This window comes from Lepisosteus platostomus, chromosome 16 (assembly GCF_059453375.1).
Source record: "Lepisosteus platostomus isolate fLepPlt1 chromosome 16, fLepPlt1.hap1, whole genome shotgun sequence".
In the NCBI taxonomy this organism is placed as follows: Eukaryota; Metazoa; Chordata; class Actinopteri; order Semionotiformes; family Lepisosteidae; genus Lepisosteus; species Lepisosteus platostomus.
In genome coordinates this window covers 840,035-856,457 of record NC_142626.1, presented here as the reverse complement: position 1 = coordinate 856,457, position 16,423 = coordinate 840,035, and the positions used below count along the sequence as shown (strand labels likewise).

Here is a 16,423-nt window from a genome sequence, read left to right as displayed (position 1 = left end):
GCCGCCAATGTGCAGGGCGAAAGCTGGGCTGTAGTTCACCTATTGCAGGTGATTGTGAAACGGTGGAATGCAAGGGGGTTCTGTCATTTGCAGGGGACGGGGGTCAGGTGGCATTCCAGGTCCCTCGCGGTGTAACACGTGCTTTATTTTGTCGCACGCCGCTGTGCTTTTCCGCCGTTTGACCTGGTCCTCATCGGCGGTGTTGCCCATGGTAACCTGTAACCTGTAACTGGCATTGCACTCTGAACCCCCATGGGTGTGTTTCTCTTCTCTTTCCAGCAGGGGATGCTGTCCTGGCCGGATCTGTACCCTCCTCCTCCTCCTCCCTTCTGATTGGGCCGCGCTGTCCCAGTGCTGTTCTGTGATTGGCCACTGCTGCTCCGCTGTTGGGCTCTGATTGGTTGCTACTGTCTCCTTGCTGTGCCTCTGCCGTTGTTGGGCTGGTCTCTACTGGTCCTGCGTCACGCTGTAATCGGCGCGATTTCTCCCTCCGGCCATCGCCGTGTTCCCCAACGGGCCCTGTTGTTCTGTTGCAGTCGTCTGCCGTCTGACTGAGACTCTTACTGATCTGCTATTGGCTCCCTCTTCTGCCTGGTTCCTCGTGATTGGCTTTGTCCTTTCCCCCGCCCTGCTCTGTGATTGGCTCTCCCCAGCTCTGTCTGCGATCTGATTGGCTCCGTTTGGCCCTTTGGGTTCTACAGTTGGCACAAGAGGCGGTCTGCGATTGGCTCCCTCTGTCCCTGCCTGCTGTCTGATTGGTTCATTCCGGCCTTGCCTGCTGTCTGATTGGTCCCCGGTGCGCTAGTGGGCGGACATGGCGGTGGTGGAGCAGGTGTTTGCCTCGGGCATGGCGGCGCGTCTGCGGAGCCAGTGGGACCGGGAGGGCGGTCTGGGTCAGCACCACCAGGCTGTCAAGTACCTGGGCCAGGACTACGAGACGCTCCGGGACCACTGCCTGCAGAACCGGACCCTGTTCAAAGATGACGCGTTCCCCGCCGAGCCGTCCTCGCTGGGCTTCAAGGAGCTGGGGCCCCGGTCCGGCAAGACGCAGGGCGTCCAGTGGCTGAGGCCCGGGGTGAGAATCTGACAGCTGGACAGAGCGTTTCTCCACTGCGTCCAGCGAGTCTGTACCCCAGGGGTGTCTGTACCCCAGTGTGACCAGTAAGAGTCTGTACCCCAGGGGTGTCTGTACCCCAGTGTGACCAGTAAGAGTCTGTACCCCAGCGTGTCTGTACCCCAGTGTGTCCAGTAAGAGTCTGTACCCCAGGGGTGTCTGTACAGTGTGTCCAGTAAGAGTCTGTACCCCAGGAGTGCCTGTACAGTGTGTCCAGTAAGAGTCTGTACCCCAGGGGTGTCTGTACAGTGTGTCCAGTAAGAGTCTGTACCCCAGCGTGTCTGTACCCCAGTGTGACCAGTAAGAGTCTGTACCCCAGGGGTGTCTGTACAGTGTGTCCAGTAAGAGTCTGTACCCCAGGAGTGCCTGTACAGTGTGTCCAGTAAGAGTCTGTACCCCAGGGGTGTCTGTACAGTGTGTCCAGTAAGAGTCTGTACCCCAGCGTGTCTGTACCCCAGTGTGACCAGTAAGAGTCTGTACCCCAGGGGTGTCTGTACCCCAGTGTGACCAGTAAGAGTCTGTACCCCAGTGTGTCCAGTAAGAGTCTGTACCCCAGGGGCGTCTGTACCCCAGTGTGTCCAGTAAGAGTCTGTACCCCAGCGTGTCTGTACCCCAGTGTGTCCAGTAAGAGTCTGTACCTCAGCGTGTCTGTACAGTGTGTCCAGTAAGAGTCTGGACCCCAGGGGTGTCTGTACCTCAGCGTTTCTGTACAGTGTGTCCAGTAAGAGTCTGGACCCCAGGGGTGTCTGTACAGTGTGTCCAGTAAGAGTCTGGACCCCAGCGTGTATCTGTCCTCTGAGGGCAGTGTACTGCAGAGTCCAGTTAATTGTCCTTCCTCCTCTCTCTGTAGGATATCTGCTCGAACCCGCAGTTCATTGTGGGCGGAGCCACGCGTACCGACATCTGTCAGGGAGCTCTGGGTGAGCTGCGCCGGTGACCCTGTGTGTTGGGAGGTCAGGGTAGTGGGGAAGATAAGACAGTGGGACTTTTCTGTCATCGTCAGCCACCATCTCTCTCTCGCTCTTTCTGTCTCTCTGACACGCAGACGTGCCTTCATCTCTCTCCGTACCTTCCTCAGCCCTCCTCTCTCTCACTGCTCTCCCTCTCTATCCTGGGTTGTCTCTGGGGCTGCGTTGTCCTGGGGTGTCTCTGGGGTGTGTATCTCTGGAGTGTCCCTAGGGCTGCGTTGTGCTGGGGTGTGTGTCTCTGGGGTGTGTATCTCTGGGGTGTCCCTGGGGCTGCGTTGTGCTGGGGTGTGTGTCTCTGGGGTGTGTATCTCTGGGGTGTCCCTGAGGCTGCGTTGTGCTGGGGTGTGTGTCTCTGGGTCACAGCGCGCTGTGTGTGCCCTGTTGACACTGGGTACACCAGGTTCGGACACGCCCTCTCACTGGCTTGCTCTGGGCATTTTTAGGGGCTGCGTGTCCTCTTTCCTTCCCTCTCTCGGGGTCTCGCCCTCTCCGATACAAACCCCTCTCCCCAGCCTCCCATCATGACTGCCCCCTCTGTACAGCTGCACATGTGACGTCGACCCCTGACCCCCTCCTGACCCTGTGACCTCCTGTCTCCTAGGCGACTGCTGGCTGCTGGCGGCGATCGCTTCTCTGACTCTGAACGATACGGTGCTCCATCGGGTGGTGCCCCACGGGCAGAGCTTCCAAAGCCAGTATGCTGGCATCTTCCACTTCCAGGTACCCCCCTGCGACCCTCCTCCTGCTTCCCCGAACTGCCAGCGCTGTACCTACCCCTCCCCTCTCTCCCAGTGCCCCAGGGGCGTCGTGTCTGCCCCAGCTGTTGCGCCTGTCCGCTCTGTGACTTCCCAGCTACACGAGCAGGACTATATTTACACGCGGTATTTATAGAGGACCCTCGCACATCACAGACACGCCGCTGTCCCATAATCCTCTTCACCCTCCGCCGCCCCTTCCCTTATTAATACCACAGAGGTACTGATTTTCACACCCGGCTCGGCCACTGGTTCTGGTCCGGTTCTGTTAGACCGGGAGGACAGCTGGTCCAAAGTGGTTCAGGTCCGGTTCTGTTAGACCGGGAGGACAGCTGGTCCCCAGTGGTTCAGGTCCGGTTCTGTTAGACTGGGAGGACAGCTGGTCCAGTGGTTCAGGTCCAGTTCTGTTAGACCGGGAGGACAGCTGGTCCGGTGGTTCAGGTCTGGTCTTGTTAGATCAGGTGGACAGCTGGTCCAGTGGTTCAGGTCCGGTCTTGTTGGACCAGGAGGCCAGCGGGTCCGGTGGTTCAGGTCCGGTCCTGTTGGACCAGGAGGACAGCTGGTCCGGTGGTTCAGGTCCGGTCCTGTTGGACCCGGAGGACAGTGGTTAGTTCACAGTCTCCTGCTTGTTCCTCCACTGCCCTGTCAGCTGGAATCCCTCCTGTGGGCTTGCCCGTTGCGGGGGGGTGATGAGACATGAGTCGAGACCTGCCTGCTCTGCCCTCCAGCCAACCGCTAATCATAGCACCAGGCCCGCGGTGTCTCGTGACGGATCAGACATGCGTTAGACATGCCTGGCCTGGGACACGAGCCGGACAGCTCACCAGCTCTGTCCCGCGGCCCAGCTGGCTGTCACATCCCCAGAACCGCTCCAGGGCTGGGTGACTGGGCTGGTCTGGTCAGGGGTGCCGGTGTGTGGTTTCACATGGGGTGTCCGCTGGCTGCCTCAGCCCCGCAGTGGGCACAGCTCCCAGATTTCAGGAAGATACAGGCCTGCAATGCAGAGAGATCTGTCCATCTCTCTCTCTCTCTCTCTCTCTCTCAATTCAATTCAATTCAAGGTGCTTTATCAGCATGACCGAGGGGTACAATCAGTGTTGCCAAAGCAGATAAAAATAATAAAATGAACATGGAACAAAACACAAAATAAAAGTAGAATAAAACCTACAGACATATTACAGACATTTACAACAGAGACATGTCATAAAGTATTTACTGTACATATACTGTAAACATATTGAGCATTATTGGGAGACAGACTCACTGTTCCTCAGGCTGGGACAGGAGATCACACACTGGGCTGCCAGTTCTCTCTCTCTGGGACGTGAAGATGGCCAGCTATAATGGTAGCTGATGCACGGCTATAATGATTGTTGAAGCCTGACCTCTGGTGGCCACCTGCTGCAACTGCACCCGGGGGACGAGCCCGGACTCCACTGTCCTGCTTGTGAGAAGTGGGATTATAAAGCACACCAGTTCCCATGTCCTTGAAGGGCAGGAGCCTGTAACTACTCTTAGGGAGGTACTGTAAGGAAACTGCTATCGTTATCCTGCAGTTTGTCACTGAACTTTTCCAGGCACACAACTCCTCTTCTACTCTTTGCGTACAGAAGCTTAAATACCCTGTGCTGCTCCTGGTTCCTCCTCCTCCTCTTGTTGATCATGAAGAGCAGTGTCTGTATTTGGTTTTCCCAGGAGATTGGAACGTTTCGGTGGAAACCAGGATGCTGTGCTCCTGCCTTCTGTAGAAATCTCTTCGCATGGTCCTTCAGCATGCACTGTGCATTGCTGTCCAATCGGATTGGTTTCTGGGCTGCAGGCGGGAGGGCGGCCATGTTTGTAGTCCTGGGGGGCAGGGGGCCTTGTAGTCCTGTGACGCGCGGTGTGTCCGTGTGCTCTTGCCGTAGTTCTGGCAGTTCGGCGAGTGGGTGGACGTGGTGATCGATGACCGGCTGCCGGCGCGAGACGGGAAGCTGCTGTTCGTGCACTCGGCCGAGGGGAACGAGTTCTGGAGCGCCCTGCTGGAGAAGGCCTACGCCAAGTGAGCAGGGAGGAGGGGGGAGATCGGGGAGGGGCAGTTATACAGGGAGGGGCAGCAGCAGGAGCTCGAGGAGGGGCAGTTATACAGGGAGGGGCAGCAGCAGGAGATAGGGGAGGGGCAGTTATACAGGGAGGGGCAGCAGCAGGAGCTCGGGGAGGGGCAGTTATACAGGGAGGGGCAGCAGCAGGAGATCGGGGAGGGGCAGTTATACAGGGAGGGGCAATTATAGGGTTAGGGAAGGGGCAGTTATACAGGGAGGGGCAATTATAGGGTTAGGGAAGGGGCAGTTATACAGGGAGGGGCAGTTATAGGGTTAGGGAAGGGGCAGTTATACAGGGAGGGGCAGTTATAGGGTTAGGGAAGGGGCAGTTATACAGGGAGGGGCAGTTATAGGGTTAGGGAAGGGGCAGTTATACAGGGAGGGGCAGCAGCAGGAGATCGGGGAGGGGCAGTTATACAGGGAGGGGCAGTTATAGGGTTAGGGAAGGGGCAGTTATACAGGGAGGGGCAGCTGCAGGAGATCGGGGAGGGGCAGTTATAGGGTTAGGGAAGGGGCAGTTACACAGGGAGGAGCAGCAGCAGGAGCTCGGGGAGGGGCAGTTATACAGGGAGGGGCAGTTATAGGCTTAGGGAAGGGGCAGTTACACAGGGAGGGGCAGTTATAGGCTTAGGGAAGGGGCAGGGGGAGAAGCTGCACGCTGGCCTGACCTGCCCCCCCCCCCCCCCCCCAGGGTGAACGGCTGCTACGAGGCTCTGTCCGGGGGCAGCACCTCGGAGGGGTTCGAGGACTTCACGGGCGGCGTGACGGAGATGTACGAGCTGAGGAAGCCGCCCTCCGACCTCTTCACCATCGTCTCCAAGGCCGTGGAGCGGGGCTCCCTGCTGGGCTGCTCCATCGACGTGAGTGGGGGGCCGGGGCGGCGGTCCGGTCAGTACCTGCTCGGGGGGACCCCACTGCCCGCAGCCGCGTCGGCAGGTTTTCCCAGTAAGAGCCGGCGCCGCGCTGGGCTCCGGACCCGGCTAGCGGACGTCTCCCCGGGGAGACAGGACAGAGGGCATTGAAGTGAAAAACACTGTTACCCTCCTTTCCTGAGAGAGGCCTCCTGTCTGTGTGTGCCCTTGTGGGTAATGAGTAGCTGATCGATCATCCCTTTCTTCAGATCGATCGTTGTTTCTTGGGAGGAGCTGGGGTATCGGCTCACAACCACAGGGCTTGTTCCCCCCTCCCACCTCCCCTTAGTGTAAAGAGATGCCTCCCGCTCTTGGTTTTGAAATGCGCCTGTCTGTAATTACACGGTTACCGGTCCGCGGGAGTAATCGGCGACGCTATTTGTAGGGTCGTTGTCGCGGGAACGTTCGCCCTGCGTTGCCGGGAGACGGTAACCGTGCCGCCGTGTCTTCCCTGTCGCCAGATCACCAGCAACCTGGACATGGAGGCCGTGACCTTTAAGAAGCTGGTGAAGGGCCACGCCTACTCCGTGACGGGCGTGGAGGAGGTGAGGGCTCGGCCAATCCGCTTACACTTCCTGTATAAGCCATACCCCTTCCTCTTTCTCCCTCTCTCCTTCCTCCTGTGCCTCACCGTCTCCCTAACCAGCAGCACACTGAGCCAAGTCAGGCTGTGAACCAGAGCCAGGGGCCGATGTGCAGCTGATTCTTGAGAGAAACCAAGGTATCGGCTTCAACAGCGGGGCTGGGCTACCTGTTCCACTCCCCCACCACCCTCGGTGTCCAGTAGCTCGTGCCCTCTGGTTTGTGTCCCACTGCTCATTCTGAAGGGATCGGGGGCTCCTGTCCGACAGCGGGGAGACGGGGGTCTCCAGGCCGGTGTTCTGTCCTCTGGGGTGTCCTCGCTCTGGAATGGGAGCCCCCACACTCATCTGCTCTCCCCCTCTCCTGTCCGGTACCGTCCCGCAGGTGGTGCGCAGGGGCCTGCCCACCAAGCTGGTCCGGATCCGGAACCCCTGGGGAGAGGTGGAGTGGACCGGAGCCTGGAGTGACAAGTGAGGGAGGGGGGAGGGGGAGGAGGAGGAGGGGGGAGACAGGGAGAGGGGGAGGAAGGCAGACTGGGGGAGAGGGGCGTGAGGGTGACTGAGGCAGCGGCGGGGGGAGAGGGGGGGCCGTGGCATTTTAGTCGTGCAGCCTTGCAGCGCTTGGGTCAGAGTCTTCTGTGGGGAGTTTGCGTGTTGTCCCTGGGTCCTCGTGGGTTTTCTCCGATAGCGGAGGGGTGGACGGAGGGAGGAGAGAAAGAGAGGAGCAGGGACGGGGGGCGTGGCTGTAGCGGAGGCCGGGCGGGCCTTGTTGATCAAAGGGGGCGGGGCCACAGCGGAGTCTGGGCGGGCGTGTCGGTCGAAGGGGGCGGGGTCACACCGGAGGCTGGGCGGGGCGTGTCGGTCGAAGGGGGCGGGGCCACAGCGGAGACTGGGCGGGGCGTGTCGGTCGAAGGGGGCGGGGCCACAGCGGAGACTGGGCGGGGTGTGTCAGTCGAAGGGGGGCGGGGCCACGGCGGAGGCGGGGCGGGGCGTGACGGTCGAAGGGGGCGGGGCCGTGCCTGCAGGGGTTAACGAGCGCTCTCCTCCCGCAGCTCCACGGAGTGGAACAGCGTGGACCCGTCCGTCAGGAGCCGTCTGCAGAACCGGAGCGAGGACGGGGAGTTCTGGTCAGTCCGCCAGCCCGCCGGGGTCCGCCTGTCCGCTAGAGTCTGTCTGCTGGTCACTCACCCCCCCCCTCCTCCTCCTCCTCCCCGCAGGATGTCGTTCACTGACTTCCTGCGGGAGTTCAGCCGGCTGGAGATCTGCAACCTGACGCCGGACACGCTGCAGTGCGCCCGCGTGCGGAAGTGGAACACCACGCTGTACGGGAGCAGCTGGAGGAGGGGCAGCACTGCGGGGGGCTGCAGGAACTTCCCTGGTACAGCGGGGAGAGGGGGCATACACTGGGGAGGGGAGGGAGAGACTGCAGGGAGAGGGGGCACACACTGGGGAGGGGAGGGAGAGACTGCAGGGAGGGGAGGCACAGACTGGAGAGGGGAGGGAGAGACTGCAGGGAGGGGAGGCACACACTGGGGAGGGGAGGGAGACTGGAGAGGGGAGAGAGAGACTGCAGGGAGGGGAGGCACAGACTGGAGGGGGGAGGGAGAGACTGCAGGGAGGGGAGGCACAGACTGGAGAGGGGAGGGAGAGACTGCAGGGAGGGGAGGCACAGACTGGAGAGGGGAGGGAGAGACTGGAGTGAGGAGAGGGACTGCAGGGAGGGGAGGCACAGACTGGAGAGGGGAGAGAGACTGGAGTGAGGAGAGGGACTGCAGGGAGGGGAGGCACAGACTGGAGAGGGGAAGGAGACTGCAGGGAGGGGAGGCACAGACTGGAGAGGGGAGGGAGAGACTGCAGGGAGGGGAGGCACAGACTGGAGGGGGGAGGGAGACTGGAGAGGGGAGAGAGAGACTGCAGGGAGGGGAGGCACAGACTGGAGGGGGGAGGGAGACTGGAGCGAGGAGAGGGACTGCAGGGAGGGGAGGCACAGACTGGAGAGGGGAGAGAGAGACTGCAGGGAGGGGAGGCACAGACTGGAGAGGGGAGAGAGAGACTGCAGGGAGGGGAGGCACAGACTGGAGGGGGGAGGGAGAGACTGCAGGGAGGGGAGGCACAGACTGGAGAGGGGAGAGAGAGACTGCAGGGAGGGGAGGCACAGACTGGAGGGGGGAGGGAGAGACTGCAGGGAGGGGAGGCACAGACTGGAGAGGGGAGGGAGAGACTGCAGGGAGGGGAGGCACAGACTGGAGGGGGGAGGGAGAGACTGCAGGGAGGGGAGGCACAGACTGGAGAGGGGAGGGAGAGACTGCAGGGAGGGGAGGCACAGACTGGAGAGGGGAGGGAGAGACTGGAGGGGGGAGGGAGAGACTGCAGGGAGGGGAGGCACAGACTGGAGAGGGGAGAGAGAGACTGCAGGGAGGGGAGGCACAGACTGGAGGGGGGAGGGAGAGACTGCAGGGAGGGGAGGCACAGACTGGAGAGGGGAGAGAGAGACTGCAGGGAGGGGAGGCACAGACTGGAGAGGGGAGGGAGAGACTGCAGGGAGGGGAGGCACAGACTGGAGGGGGGAGGGAGAGACTGCAGGGAGGGGAGGCACAGACTGGAGAGGGGAGGGAGAGACTGCAGGGAGTGGAGGCACAGACTGGAGGGGGGAGGGAGACTGGAGAGGGGAGAGAGAGACTGCAGGGAGGGGAGGCACAGACTGGAGGGGGGAGGGAGACTGGAGCGAGGAGAGGGACTGCAGGGAGGGGAGGCACAGACTGGAGAGGGGAGAGAGAGACTGCAGGGAGGGGAGGCACAGACTGGAGAGGGGAGAGAGAGACTGCAGGGAGGGGAGGCACAGACTGGAGGGGGGAGGGAGAGACTGCAGGGAGGGGAGGCACAGACTGGAGAGGGGAGGGAGAGACTGCAGGGAGGGGAGGCACAGACTGGAGGGGGGAGGGAGAGACTGCAGGGAGGGGAGGCACAGACTGGAGAGGGGAGGGAGAGACTGCAGGGAGGGGAGGCACAGACTGGAGGGGGGAGGGAGACTGGAGAGGGGAGAGAGAGACTGCAGGGAGGGGAGGCACAGACTGGAGGGGGGAGGGAGACTGGAGCGAGGAGAGGGACTGCAGGGAGGGGAGGCACAGACTGGAGAGGGGAGAGAGAGACTGCAGGGAGGGGAGGCACAGACTGGAGAGGGGAGAGAGACTGGAGAGAGGAGAGGGACTGCAGGGAGGGGAGGCACAGACTGGAGAGGGGAGGGAGAGACTGCAGGGAGGGGAGGCACAGACTGGAGGGGGGAGGGAGAGACTGCAGGGAGGGGAGGCACAGACTGGAGAGGGGAGAGAGAGACTGCAGGGAGGGGAGGCACAGACTGGAGGGGGGAGGGAGACTGTGGGGAGGGGAGGCACAGACTGGAGAGGGGAGAGAGACTGCAGGGAAAGGAGACGCACACAGGAGGGAGGAGGGACAGACTGAAAAGAGAAGGAAAAGACAGAGGGGGAGACAGGAGAGAGACTGAAGGGAGAGGAGGCACAGACAGGAGAGAGAGAGAGGAAGGCCACAGGGAAAGTGGGGGCGAATTTACTCCAATGTTCACCCCCGTGTCCCCCTCTCCTCTTCAGCAACCTTCTGGATCAACCCCCAGTTCAAGGTGGCCCTGAAGCACCCCGACACCGACTCGGACGAGTCGGGCTGCAGCTTCCTGGTGGCGCTGATGCAGAAGGACCGCCGCCGGCAGCGCAAGGAGGGCGCGGACATGGAGACCATCGGATTCGCCATCTACGACGTGAGCGGCGGGGGCGGGGCTGGGGGGCGGGGGCGGGGCAGGGGAGTGGCCTCAGCCGAGGTGGGAGGGGTCACACCGCCCTAGCCTTATATGGTGTGAAGGGGGTGGGGTTAAGAGGTTTAGAGGGAGGGGCCCAGCTGCAGATTGGCTCTTCTCTTGATGGCGTGGGCGGGGCCAGGCAGAGGAGTGGAGCCTCTGGTGGTCAGAGAGGGAGACTGGCTCGGAAGTTGCCCAGCTGGGGAGCGGGCGGTAGGTTTTAATACTGACACCCTTCTCTCGTCTCTCTCTCTCTCAGGTGCCTGATGAGGTATGTCCATCATCGCCGAGCGACACTCTCCGAGAGAGCTGTTTGTCTCTCCGCTGCCCCGTTGGTCAGTAACGCGCCCGCTGTGTGCGGCGGAGAGCGACCGTCCAGCAGCAGTGTCCACTCTGGCGTACGGTGCGGCACGGTACCGTGGGTGGTCACCTCCCATGTCCTCTCTCTCTCTCTCTCTCTCTCCCAGTACAAGGGTCAGTCGGGAGTGCACCTGAAGAGGGACTTCTTCCTCACCCACGGGTCGCGGGCCCGGTCCGAGCTCTTCATCAACCTGCGGGAGGTCAGCTCGCGGTTCTGCCTGCCGGCCGGCGAGTACATCATCGTCCCGTCCACCTTCGAGCCCAACAAGGAGGCCGACTTCGTGCTCAGGGTCTTCTCTGAGAAGCCTGCCGACCACGAGTGAGTGAGGGAGGGACAGAGGGGACTTCTCACTGCAGCCCTGGGGTCAGGGGTCAGGGGTCAGAGGGGACTGTCCACTGCAGCCCTGGGGTCAGGGGTCAGGGGTCAGAGGGGACTGTCCACTGCAGCCCTGGGGTCAGGGGTCAGGGGTCAGAGGGGACTGTCCACTGCAGCCCTGGGGTCAGGGGTCAGGGGACAGAGGGGACTGTCCACTGCAGCCCTGGGGTCAGGGGTCAGGGGTCAGAGGGGACTGTCCACTGCAGCCCTGGGGTCAGGGGTCAGGGGTCAGAGGGGACTGTCCACTGCAGCCCTGGGGTCAGGGGTCAGGGGTCAGAGGGGACTGTCCACTGCAGCCCTGGGGTCAGGGGTCAGGGGTCAGAGGGGACTGTCCACTGCAGCCCTGGGGTCAGGGGTCAGAGGGGACTGTCCACTGCAGCCCTGGGGTCAGGGGTCAGAGGGGACAGTTGAGGGGGGAGTGCAGCAAGAGTCTGAGTAACCATGACTCTCTCCACAGGGAGCTGGATGATGAAATCTCAGCTGACCTGCCTGCAGAGGTAAGACAGACACCTGGACACGCCCACCCTCCCCCAGACACGCCCACTGACGGGCCCCAAAAGACACGCCCACTGACGGGCCCCAAAAGACACGCCCACTGACGGGCCCCAAAAGACACGCCCACTGACGCCCCCAAAAGATGCCCCCCCTCCCAGACACGCCCACTGACGGGCCCCAAAAGACACACTCACTGACGCCCCCAAAAGACGCCCCCCCTCCCAGACACGCCCAGTGACGGCCCCCAAAAGACACCCCCCTCCCAGACATGCCCACTGATGCCCCTCCCAGACACGCCCACTGACAGCCCCAAAAGACACGCCCACTGACGCCCCCAAAAGATGCCCCCCCTCCCAGACACGCCCACTGACGGCCCCAAAGTCATGCCCATCAGCTGCCTGACCAACACTAACGAGTGACCAACTGTGGTCAGACAGAGGGGGGTTTGCACTGACCCAGGCCTTTCTGTGTGTGTCTGTGTGTGTCTGTGTGTGTCTGTGTGTGTCTGTGTGTGTCTGCGTGTTCACAGGTCGCACTGAAGGAGAGCCAGATCGACGAGGGGTTCAAGACTCTGTTCAGGCAGCTGGCCGGAGCGGTGAGCACACGCACACGCACACGGGGGGGGTGGGGGGGCGACCCCAGTTCCTCACTTGCTCACTTGTGCGTCTGTGTCCCCAGGACATGGAGATCAGTGTGACGGAGCTGCAGACGATCCTGAACAGGATCATCTCGAAGCGTGAGTCCGGAGAGGGTGGGGGTGGGAGGGGGAATGGAGGTGGGGGGGGGGCGGGGGCTAGAGACATGGCTCCATCCTGACTGACCTCGGAGGCGAGCCGGAGGGGTGTTTGTGCCTGCTCCAGTTTGTGCCTGGTGCTGTGCTTTTTTTGTCTCTCCCTCCTCGCTGATCCCAGGCTCTCTGTCCCTCTGTCCCTCCCAGACAAGGACCTGAAGACGGACGGGTTTGGGAAGGAGGCGTGCCGCAGTATGATCAACCTCATGGACGTATCCTTCGGCCCCCGCTGCTCTGTGAGGCTGGCCGCTGACGAGCCCAGCTTCATGCACTGCTCCTGCTGTGGAACCTGCCGCCGGGCTGTGTGTGTGTGTGCGCGTCTCCGCGTGTGCGCGTCTCTGTGAGTGTGTGGCTGTGTGTGGCTGTCTGCTCCTGACCTGTCTCTCTGCCCTGGACATCGAAGGAGGTCAAACGTACAGAGACAGGAATCTACCTGTGTCCACTTGTAACCCCTCAATCTCCCTCTCTGTCCCCATCATCCCTGAGTCTGTCCCCCCCCCCCTCTGTCTCTCTCTCTCTTTTGCTGTCCCTGTTCCCGTATCTCTCTGTCCCTGTCTCTCTCTCTCTCTCTGTCGCTGTCCCTGTCTCTGTGTCTCTCTGTCCCTGTCTCTCTCTCTGACTCTTTCTCTCTTTCCCTGTGTCTCTCTGTCCCTGTCTTTGTGTCTCCGTGTTGCTGTCTCTCTCTATCTTTCTCTCTCTCTCTCTGTCCCTGTGTCTCTCTGTTTCTCTCTGTCTCTCTGTCGCTGTCTCTCTCTCTCTCTTTCTCTCTCTCTGTGTCTCTCTGTCCCTGTCCTTGACTCAGCTGTGCTCAGAAAGATGGAAATGGAAAGCTGGGCCTGACGGAGTTCCATTTGCTGTGGGAGAAGATCAAGCACTACCTGGTGAGTGAAGACTGGACAGGAAACGTGGCCAGGCCGTGGGGTCGCAGTCCATCATTGTCCATCGCTGACCCCTGCCCTGCCTCTCTCTCTCTCAGACCATCTTCAGGAAGTTTGACCTGGACAAGTCCGGCACCATGAACTCCTACGAGATGCGCTTGGCGCTAGAGGCTACAGGTACAGACTCCTCCTCTACCGTATTCCCTTGTTCTCTCTGTTCCTGACTCTCTCTCTCTCCCTCTCAATTCAATTCAGTTCAATTCAAGGTGCTGTATCAGCATGACCGAGGGGTACAATCAGTGTTGCCAAAGCAAATAAAAATAATAAAATGATAACAAAACAAAACAAAAATTAAAAGTAAAATAAAATCTACAGACATATTACAACATATCATACTGTAAACATATTGAACATTATTGAGAGACGGGCTCACTGTTCCTCAGGCTGGGACAGGAGGTCACACACTGTATTATTATTATTGAGAGACAGGCTCACTGTCTGTTCCTCAGGCTGGGACAGGAGATCACACACTGTATTATTATTATTGAGAGACAGGCTCACTGTCTGTTCCTCAGGCTGGGACAGGAGATCACACACTGTATTATTATTATTGAGAGACAGGCTCACTGTCTGTTCCTCAGGCTGGGACAGATCACACACTGTATTATTATTATTGAGAGACAGGCTCACTGTCTGTTCCTCAGGCTGGGACAGGAGATCACACACTGTATTATTATTATTGAGAGACAGGCTCACTGTCTGTTCCTCAGGCTGGGACAGATCACACACTGTATTATTATTATTATTGAGAGACAGGCTCACTGTCTGTTCCTCAGGCTGGGACAGGAGATCACATACCTCTCGCTCTCTGTTCCTGCCTCTCTCTCAGTTCCCTCTCTCCCTTGTTCTCTCTGTTCCTGACTCTCCCTCTCTCCTGTCTCCCAGGGTTCAAGCTGAACAACCACCTCTTCCAGCTCATTATCCTGCGCTACACGGAGCCCGACCTGTGTGTGGACTTCGACAACTTCGTCAGCTGCCTGATCCGGCTGGAGACCATGTTCAGTGAGTCCTGGTGTGGGGGGGGGGGGAGACACGGCGCCCCCCTGTGGCGAGCCAGCAGGGCGGCGCTCGGAGCGCTCTGAAAGTTTCCTTGGATCTGGGAGCGAGCTGTGTGCTGATTGGCTGTCTCTGCCTCTTGTCCGTGCGCAGAAACCTTCAAGACCCTGGACACGGACGCCGATGGGGTCATCTCGCTGAACTTCGTCCAGGTACGGTGTGCCCCCTGCCCCCTCCTGCCCCTCCTCCCCGCTGCCCCGTCTCACGCGGTGTCTCTCTCTCTCTCTGCAGTGGATCAGCTTCACCATGTTCGCCTAGACCGAGGCCCACGGCTGCTCGACCCCCGACCCCCGACCCCGCGGCCCGACCTCTTCACCTCTGACCTTTCTCGGAACGTGCCTTTTTTTTTTTGGGTGGTGGGACTCCAGTGCACTTTTTGTATCCTCTCTCTCCACCACGCCCGCTTGGATCGTACACTTCTGCCGCTACTGCCTGTCTCCAGCCAAGCCTCAGTCACGGGTCCGGGCCAGGCTCTTGGGTCATCAGGTCCTAAAGCCGACCGGTTCCGGTATTAGCTCGCTTAAAGGACTGGTTCCAGCTGGCGGCTGGCAATCCGGACTCCTGACACGCACGGGTCTGATCCACTCCGGGTTGTGCCGAGTTCTCAGCTGAACCGGCTGGTAGCAGCTTGTGGACAAGGGGAGCACCTGGAGTGGATCACACAGGCTGCTGTGCAATAGTAGGGGCCCGACGGCGTTCTGAAACCTGGAGTGGATCAGGGTGTGGATCCCCTCTCCGAGCACGGAGGGCTCGATTGATAGCAATATAAAACGCGGAGTGGATCAGGGTGCTATGCCATGACTTTCTGATGTCACACGAGGGCGGCCTTGTATTTCTAGCAGCTGGTTTACAAATCGACCGAGCACTGTCTCTGTACCTCCTGCGCTGTCTTCACCACGCTGGGCCTGCCATGCCCCCCGATTCCCGTTTCTGAACGACACGGAAGCCCAGGGGTTGACCCCAGCGTCTTCTGTGATTGTTTCCGCCTGATCTGTCACCGGAGCCCCTAATTGCCTTAATTGATGTGCTTAATTGGGCCTTGATTGTCCTCCAGAGCGTTCCGTGATGCCAGCGTCTCTTGAGATGAGACTCGTGAGTGAGTCAGCTAGTCAGGGCGAGAGCTGGTTCGGACAGGCAGGCCTGAGTGACAAACACACACACGCACACACACACGCACGCACACACGCACTGAGAAAGAGGTCCACAGCTATCCTTGACCAGCGCTACAGCTGCACTGTATCCAGAGTTCGGAATGCCAAAGAGAATGCCTTTCTGCAACGTTATTTTATAAAGTAGGGATCTTCTGTGGGGTTAACTCCTTTGTCTTCTGCCTTTTTTTATTTTTAATGGAGAAAATAAATTTGTTTTAAACTTCATAATGGTTTTCGGTATTTTATTCAGTCAAATTAAGGGTCATAATCTAGACCCTGACGGTCTCTCTCCCTGACCTGTCTGTCTGAATCTGTCTCTCTGACTTGTCTGGCTCTCTCTCCCTGACCTGTCTGGCTGTCTGAATCTGTCTCTCTGACCTAGCTAGCTCTCTCTCTCTCTGACCTGTCTGTCTGTCTCTCTCTCTCTGACCTGTCTGTCTGAATCTGTCACTCTGACCTAGCTCGCTCTCTCTCTCTCTCTCTCTCTCTCTCTCTCTCTCTCTCTCTCTCTCTCTCTCTCTCTCTCTGACCTGTCTACAGATGTCTGGATCAGTGTAATCACATTCCAACAGATTCCTCGCACGTTTACAGAAACCAGAACAGTGACCAGCGCAGTAAGAGTTTGGAGGATCTGTGTTAATTATTGCAGTGCCCGGTGCCCAGCTCGTTAGTGCAATCTGGAGACGGGTCTGACGAGCATCAGTGTGACAGTACTGTCGGCAGCATGAGACACCGTTCAATCTCCCGGCAACGGGTGTGATGTCTCAGCCCTGACTACCCCTACTGCTTCTGTCTCCTTCGCCCTCTGTCTTCCTCTCCTTCTGTTCTTCTCTCTCTCTCTCCTGGTCTCACTCCCTCCTTTTCTCTCCCAGTCCTTACTCCCTGTCTCTCCCTCCCTGTCTCTGTCCATAGTCCTTGCTCCCTGTCTCACTCCATCTCCCCCTGTCTCTGTCTCACTCCCTCTCTCTCCTGGTCTCTGTCCCAGTCCTTGCTCCCTGTCTCACTCCCTCTCCCTCCCTCCCTGTCCCCCTCCCTGTCTCTG

The 16,423-nt window shown here is 59.8% G+C and overlaps 1 protein-coding gene across 1 annotated transcript; it reads left to right on the top strand.

The window, feature by feature from the left end:
• The first annotated feature begins 279 nt into the window (after positions 1–279).
• On the top strand, positions 280–15,609 carry capn1 (calpain 1). Its single transcript, XM_088608808.1, has 21 exons — positions 280–1,075; positions 1,965–2,034; positions 2,684–2,802; positions 4,745–4,878; positions 5,610–5,778; positions 6,291–6,374; positions 6,796–6,881; positions 7,463–7,537; positions 7,628–7,788; positions 10,016–10,179; positions 10,475–10,486; positions 10,683–10,894; positions 11,409–11,448; positions 11,976–12,041; positions 12,125–12,182; positions 12,384–12,448; positions 13,049–13,117; positions 13,213–13,291; positions 14,060–14,176; positions 14,324–14,382; positions 14,462–15,609. Exons 1-21 carry the CDS (start codon positions 815–817, stop codon positions 14,486–14,488), a joined length of 2,127 nt encoding a protein of 708 aa, XP_088464934.1. The 5' UTR covers positions 280–814; the 3' UTR covers positions 14,489–15,609.
• The last annotated feature ends 814 nt before the right edge of the window (positions 15,610–16,423 follow it).